This window comes from Orycteropus afer, unplaced genomic scaffold (assembly GCF_000298275.1).
Source record: "Orycteropus afer afer isolate SDZICR_OR568_19922 unplaced genomic scaffold, OryAfe1.0 scaffold00086, whole genome shotgun sequence".
NCBI classification, from domain to species: Eukaryota; Metazoa; Chordata; class Mammalia; order Tubulidentata; family Orycteropodidae; genus Orycteropus; species Orycteropus afer.
In genome coordinates this window covers 1,075,106-1,082,776 of record NW_006921673.1, presented here as the reverse complement: position 1 = coordinate 1,082,776, position 7,671 = coordinate 1,075,106, and the positions used below count along the sequence as shown (strand labels likewise).

The 7,671-nt window shown below is 41.4% G+C and overlaps 1 protein-coding gene across 1 annotated transcript in view; it reads right to left on the bottom strand.

Moving 5' to 3' along the window:
• ALDH7A1 (aldehyde dehydrogenase 7 family member A1) overlaps window positions 1-7,671 on the bottom strand; it is an 83,611-nt gene that overhangs the window by 36,650 nt on the left and 39,290 nt on the right. Inside the window, exon 6 of the mRNA XM_007942216.2 lies at window positions 4,755-4,887. Within this exon, the coding sequence (XP_007940407.1) occupies window positions 4,755-4,887 (133 nt within the window). The remainder of the gene's footprint in view (window positions 1-4,754; window positions 4,888-7,671) is intronic.

Genomic DNA, 7,671 nt, shown 5'->3' with positions numbered 1-7,671 from the left:
ATGTCCTGACTGCTTGCTTCCATTGGCATCAATTGTAGAATCAAGCAATGTGAAGTCTTTGACAACTTCAATCTTTTCTCCATTCATTGTGATGCTGCTTACAGGTCCAGTTGTGAGAATTTTTGTTTTCTTTATATTGAGACGTAATCCATACTGCAGACTGCAGTCATCAATCTTCATCAGGAAGTGCTTCAAGTCATCCTCACTTTCAGCAACAAAGTTGTGTCATCAGCGTATTGCAGGTTGTTAATGAGCCTTCCTCCAATTCTGATGTCATGTTTTTCTTCATATAGTCTAGCTTCTCGGATTATTTGCTCAGCATATAGACTGAATAAGTATGGGGAAAGAATACAATCCTGACATACTTGATTTTAAACCACGCAGTGTCCCCTTGTTCTGTTCAAATGACAGCTTCCTGGTCTATGAACAGGTTCCTCATGAGTACAATTAAGTGTTCTGGAATTCCCATTCTTCTCAATGTTATCTACAATTTGTTATGATCCACACAATCAAATGCTTTTGCATAGTCAAGAAAACACAAGTAAACATCTTTATGGTATTCTTTGCTTTGAGCCAAGATCTATCTACATCAGCAAGGATAACCCTTGTTCCATGTGCTCTTCTGAATCCAGCCTGTACCTCTGGAATTTCTCTATCAGTATACTGTTTTTGAATTATCTTCAGTAAGATTTTACTTGAATACAATATTAATGATATTGTTCAATAATTTTTACATTCTGTGGGATCACCTCTCTTTAAAATGGGCAAATATATGTATCTCTTCCAGTCAACTGGCCATGTAGCTGTCCTCCAAATTTCTTGACATAACTGAGTGAGTGCCTCCACTGGGGCATCCATCTGTTGAAACATCTCAATGGGTATTCTGTCAATTCCTGGAGCCTTGTTTTTTGCCACTTCCTTCAGTGCAGCTTCAACTTCTTCCTTCAGTACCACTGGTTCTTGATCATATGCCACCTTCGAAAATTGATAAAGATTGACCAGTTCTTTTTGGTACAGTGACTCTGTGTATTCCTTCCATCTTTTTTTGATACTTCCTGCATCATTCAATATTTTGCTCATAGAATCTTTCAATATTCCAAGTCGAGGCTTAAACTTTTTCCTTAGTTCTCTCAGCTTGAGAAATGATGAGCATGTTGTTCCCTTTTGGTTTTCTAACTCCATGTCTTTGCACATTTCATTATAGTAACTGGCTTTGTCTGTTCGAGCTGCTCTTTGAAATCTTCTGTTCAGCTCTTTTGTCTTGTCATTTCTTCCATTTGCTTTAGCTACTCTCCATTCAAGGCCAAGTTTCAGAGTCTCTTCTGACATCCATTTTGGTCTTTTCTTCTTTTCTCGTCTTTTTAATGACCTTTCTTCATGGATGATGTTCTTGATGTCATCCCACAATTCTTCTGGTTTTCAGTCACTGTTGTTCAATGCATCAAATCTATTCTTTAGATGGTCTCTAAATTCAGGAGGGACATATTCCAGGTAATATTTTGGCTTTTGTGGACTTGTTTTAATTGTCTTCAACTTCAAGTTCAACTTGCATATGAGCAATGGTCTGTTCCACAATCAGCTCATGGCCTTGTTTTGGCTGAAGATACTAAGGTTTTCCATTACCTCTTGCCACAAACATAGTCGATCTGATTCCTGTGTACTGCATCTGGTGAAGTCCACGTGTATAGGAGCTGTTTGTGTTGTTGAAAAAAGGTATTTGCAATGAATAAGTCATTGGTCTTCCAAAATTCTATCATGTAATCTCCAGCATTATTTCTGTAACCAAGGCCAAATTTTCCAACTACTGGTGATTCTTCCTTGTTTCCAACTTCTGCATTCCAGTCACCAGTGATAATTAACACATCTTCATTGCACGTTTGGTCAATTTCGGACCACAAAAGTTGATAAAAATCTTCAATTTCCTTATCTTTGGTTTTAGTGGTTTGTGCATAAATTTGAATTATAGTAGTATAAGTGGTCTTCCTTGTAGGTGTATGGATATTATCCTATCACTGACAGCATTGTACTTCAGGACAGATCTTGAAACATGCTTTGTGATGATGAATTCCATGCCATTCCTCTTCAAACTGTCATTCCCAGCATAGTAGATCATATGGTCATCTGATTCAAGATGGCCAAACCCAGTCCATTTCAGCTCACTAATACCTAGGATATCGATCTTTATGTGTTCCATTCCATTTTTGACAATTTCCAATTTTCCTAGATTCATACTTCATACATTCCATGTTCCTATTATCAGTGGATGTCTGTATCTGTTTCTCCTCAATTTCAGTCATGCCACATCAACAACTGGAGGTCTTGAAAGGTTTACTTTATCCATATCAGTAAGGTTAGTCCTACTTTGATGATACAGCTCTTTTCTAGTCGTATTTTGAAAGCCTTCTGACTTAAGGGGCACGTTCTCCTGCACTGAATCAGATAATGTTTCTGGGGTATTTATAAAGTTTCGCAGTAATGTATCAGAGAGTGTTTCTCTGCTATTCATAAGGTTTTCCCTGGGCAAGTCTCTGAGAAGCAGATGGCCTCTTCCTTCTTTCTCGTCTATCTCAGTCTATAAGCTGCATTGAAACCTGTGTACCATGCGCAACCTGCAGGCACTTGAAACACTGGTGGCATAGCCTCAAGCTTCACAGCAACATGCAAGCCACAATAGTACAGCAAACTGACAAAACAAGTTTGTCTCGCTTAGTTGTTCAAAACTTCTCAGCCCTCTGCTTACCTGGATCCCTGGCACTGATCTGCTCTGTCATGCCCCTGGCTTCTCTTTCCCCCACTTTCCTGGCTCGTGGGCATGGGGCCTGGGTCCCTCCCCTTACCTGGATCCCTGTCTGCTGCTCTGCTCTGTCATCCCCTCTGGCTTCTATTTCCCCTGCTTTCCTGGCTGGTGGGGGTAGGACCTGGGTCGCTCCCCAAACCTGGATCCCTGGCTGCTGCTCTGGTCTGTTGTCCCCTCTGGGTTCTCTTTCCCCCACTTTCCTGGCTGGTGGGGGTGGGGTCTGGGTCCCTCCCCTTACCTGGATGCCTGGCTGCTGCTCTGCTGTGTCATCACCCTGTCTTCTCTTTTCCCTGCTTTCCAGGCTCGCGGGGGTGGGATCTGGGTCACTCCCCTTACTTGGATCCCTGGCTGCTATTGCTCTGCTCTGTCATCCCCTCTGGCTTCTATTTCCCCCTGCTTTCCTGGCTGGTGGGGGTGAGGCCTGGGTCACTCCCCAAACCTGGATCCCTGGCTGCTGCTCTGCTTTGTTGTCCCCTCTAGGTTCTCTTTCTCCAGCTTTCCTGGCTGGTGGGAGTGGGGCCTGGGTCCTTCCCCTTACCTGGATGCCTGGGTGCTGCTCTTCTCTGTTATCTCCTCTGGCTTCTATCTCCCCCACTTTCCTGGCTGGTGGGGTGGGGTCTGGGTCACTCCCCTTACCTGGATCCCTGGCTTCTTTAAAAAATAAGCTTCTTTAAAAAATCATTTCTAAGAAACCCAATAGTCAAACTTCCCTGTTTTCAACTTCCCTGTGGCACTCTAAAGCAAAGGTAAGAAGGTAAGGAGGCAGTGAAACTAGAGTACTACAAATGGTACAACCAGAACATAATGAACAAGAATAATGACACATTGTGAAAAATGTAACCAACTGCCACTGAATAACTTGTGTACAAATTGTTAAATAGGAACCTAATTTGCTGTGCAAACTTTCACCTTGAACATAATAAAATATTGCTAAATAAATAAGTATATCCATCAACAGAGAAATGAATAAATAAAACATATACCATATATATAGGAGCTCTGGTGGTATAGTGCCTAAGCACTTGACTGCTAATCAAAAGGCTGGCGGTTCAAACCCACAAGTCACTCCTCACAAGGTAGATTGGGCAATCTACTTCCGTAGTGATACTGCCTCAAAAACCCAAGGAGGGGTCACTATGAGTCAGATCCAATTCAACGGCAGTAAGATTGGTTTTGGTTATACCATGTGCATATAATGGAATATTATTCAGTCATTAAAAAAAAAGTTCTGATACATGCTAGGTAGCATGGACGAACATTGAAAATACTACACTAAGTGAAATAAGTCAGACATAAAAGGACACATGATGTTACTTCCACAAAATCTCCAAAATAGGCCAATATACAGAGATCCAAGTTTATTACACAAGTGGATCACATTATTATGGTTATCAGAGCAGTAGGAAGAAAAGAAGGGGGTTTGTTTATGGGGTACTCAATTTCTGTCTAGGGTGTTAAAAAACATTTGGAAACAAATAGTGGTAACGGTTGCACAACATGGTGAATGTAATTAATGTCACTAAATTAATTATATATGTAAATATACTTAAAATGGCAAATGTTTTGCAATATATATTTTGCCAATATTTCAAAACTAGTGGGTTTGAATTAACATATTAATTTAAAGAATAAAGTAAGTAGCAGGAGTGCCTGTGTGGTACAAATGGACACATTTGGCTGCTAACCAAAAGGTTGGAGATTCAAGTACACCTAGCAGTAACTCAAAGGAAATTCTGGGAGCATACTTCAAAAAAAACCAACCCTTGAAAACCACATGAGCACATTTCTACACTGACACACATGGAGTTGCCATGAGTAGGAACTGAATCAATGGCAACCAGTTACTGGTTAGTAAGTAGAAAATATTCCAATTTATTTCAAACACTTTTAGTAGTACCTACAAAGGGTCACTTTTGTTGTTTTCTTACTTCTAGATAAGGAAGTGAGCAAGTCTTACCAAAGGCAGACATTCCCACAGATCATTGCAATGGCATTGTTCCAGCCATACACCGCCACAGGGAAGTTGAAAGCAGTGATGATTCCAACCAGGCCAACAGGATTCCACTGTTCAATGAGTGCATGGCCAGGTCCTGGATGGAGAAAGGCATAGAACATGCTTAAAGTCAAGCTATTAAGAACAAAGTCTAAAATCTTCTAGTTTCAGGACAAAAGGCACTAGACCAGTGGGGATTCCAGATGCCCTATAATGGGTTAAAAGGAGCTCTGGTGGCACTGTGGTTAAAGCATTGGGCTCCTAACCAAAAGGTTGGTGGTTTGAACCCACCAGCTGCTCCAAGGAAGAAAGATGAGGTAATCTGCTTTCATAAAGATTTACAGCTCTGGAAACCCTATGGGGCAGTTCTACTCTGCCCTATAGGGTCACCATGAATCAGAATCAACTTGATGGCAATAGGTTTGGTTTGGTTTTTGGTTTATAGCAGGCCATATTATGTAGCTATGTGATCTTGGTACATTAATTAACATATAACAAAAACTATTATTATCAAGCTACTTACAGATCATAGGAGCTCTGGTAGCATAGTGCCTAAGGCATTTGACTGCTCACCAGAAGGCTGCCAGTTCAAACCCACCAGCCACTCCTTGGAAGGAAGGTTGGGCAATCCTACTTCCGTAGTGATACTGCCTCGGAAACCCAAGGAGGGGTTGCTATGAGTTGGGGCCGACTCGATGGCAAACAACTACAACAACAACAACTTACAGATCATAATCATTTTTATTATTTTGTTGATCCTCATAGGAACTCTGTTAGATCAGGCAGTAGCAGGCACATGTAGAGACAAGAAACTTCAGAGAGGTGATGTGATGTAACATGATTATAAGGCACAACATGACCAGAACACAGCAGCTGTGACCCTTAGGCCATTTTTCCTCATGCTGCCTCATGAAGCCCTGGGCCAATCTTTCCAAATCCAATACGGGGTGATTTATTTATCAAAGAGAAAAAAAAAAAATTATAATAACTACATATATGTTGACAGACTAAATTACACAAATCTTTACATTAAACTGTAGGAAAATTTAAAGTACAAATAAAAATTTAAAGAAATCTTTAAAGTCTACCCATAATCCCACAAAGGGCTTTAGTCAAAAGTAGCTCAAGCACTGAGAAACTGGAGCAAGACATATGAGGTTCACAAACCCTGGTTAAAACCACAAACCAAACGAAAGACAACACTCCCAGCCATCAGTCCTTCTGGCCATACTCACACTGCTAGCTAGCAACACAGAACCTGTCAGATATAGTACTTCATTCCCAGTCCCTCCTTTAACCTAGGCATCCTGACCTCTGTGGAGATGAGGCACTGCCACAGTCTCTTCCAGAGAAAGGCCTGCCTTCTGTTCTTCTAGCCTCTTCCACTACCCTTCTCCACACATGGCCAATGATAATTCCCTTGCTTACAACACTTTGGTGTCTAGATCACTACTATAGCTGCCCTTGGGATCAAGTGACATTCCTTGAAAGGAAATGTCCCTTCTGGAGTTTCCCTCTTCATCCTACCTGTCACCCTCTTCCCTCGTACTGAGCCCCTAACCATGCCAAAACAATGTGGTTCCTCAAATAAGCCACACTCTCCCATCTTAAGCCCCCACACAGACTTCTTCCCTGCTACAGCACTCCATTCATTCTTGTCATCCCTAAGGATTTCATTTAGATTACCTTTTCTGAAAGGTCTTTCTCACTGCTCCATGCCAAGGCTGGGTTCCAAAACCAAAACCAAACTCACTGCCATCCAGTCAATTCCAACTCACAGCGACCCACTTTGGGTTTCCAAGGCAGTAAATCTTATGGAAATAGATTGCCTAGTCATCTTTCTAGGAGTTCTGGTAGCATAGTGCCTAAGGCACTTGACTGCTAACCAGAAGGCTGGTGGTTCAAACCCACTAGCCACTCCTTGGAAGGAAGGTTGGGCAATATACTTCTGTAGTGATACTGCCTCAACAACCCAAGGATGGGTCACTATGAGTCAGGTCCGACTCGATAGCACATAACAACAACAACAGTCTTCCTTCTGCGGAGTGACTGGTGGGTTTGACCCATCAATCTTCTGGTTAGCAGTCAAATGCCTTAGGCACTATGCCACCAGAGCTCCTTAATGATGAGTCAGGGCTCCCCATTAGGTGCTCACTATCCTACCTTCCACCTTCTCATTGTAGTAGTTACCATACTATTTTAATTACCTTTCACCTATCTGTCTCCCACTCTAAAATGTATGTTTCTTGAGGACAGGTACTATGCATTATTGATCAAATATCACCTATTACATTACTTGGTACCTGGTAGACACTCGATAAGCATTTATTAAATTAATGAACTCAAAGTTATCCCAAATCCTCTGCATAGATGAATATAGGCATACCTAGAGATATTGCGGGTTCTGTTCCAGACCACAGCACTAAAGCGAGTCTCGCACTAAAGCAAGTCTCACACTAAACCAAGTCACATGAATTTTTTGGTTTCACAGTACATTTAAGAAGGAACTCTCGTGGTGTAGTGGATAAGGCATTTGGCTGCTAACCAGATCAGTGGTTCAAACCTACCAGCCATTCTGTGCAAGGAAGATGGGGCAATCTACTGCCATAAAAACTTACAGCCTTAGAAACCCACTATGGTTGGAATCAACTCCACAGTGGTGAGTTCGGTTTAGTCTTTTGAATACATGTAAAAGTTATGTTTAACTATACTGTAGTCTATTAAGTGTGCAATAGCATTATGAAAAAGTTTGAAATATTATGAGAATTACCACAATGTAACAAAGACACAAAGTGAGCAAATGCTGTCCAAAAAACGGTACCAAAAGACTTACCCCATACAGGGTTGCCACAAACCTTCAACTTGTAAAATAAAAAAAAAA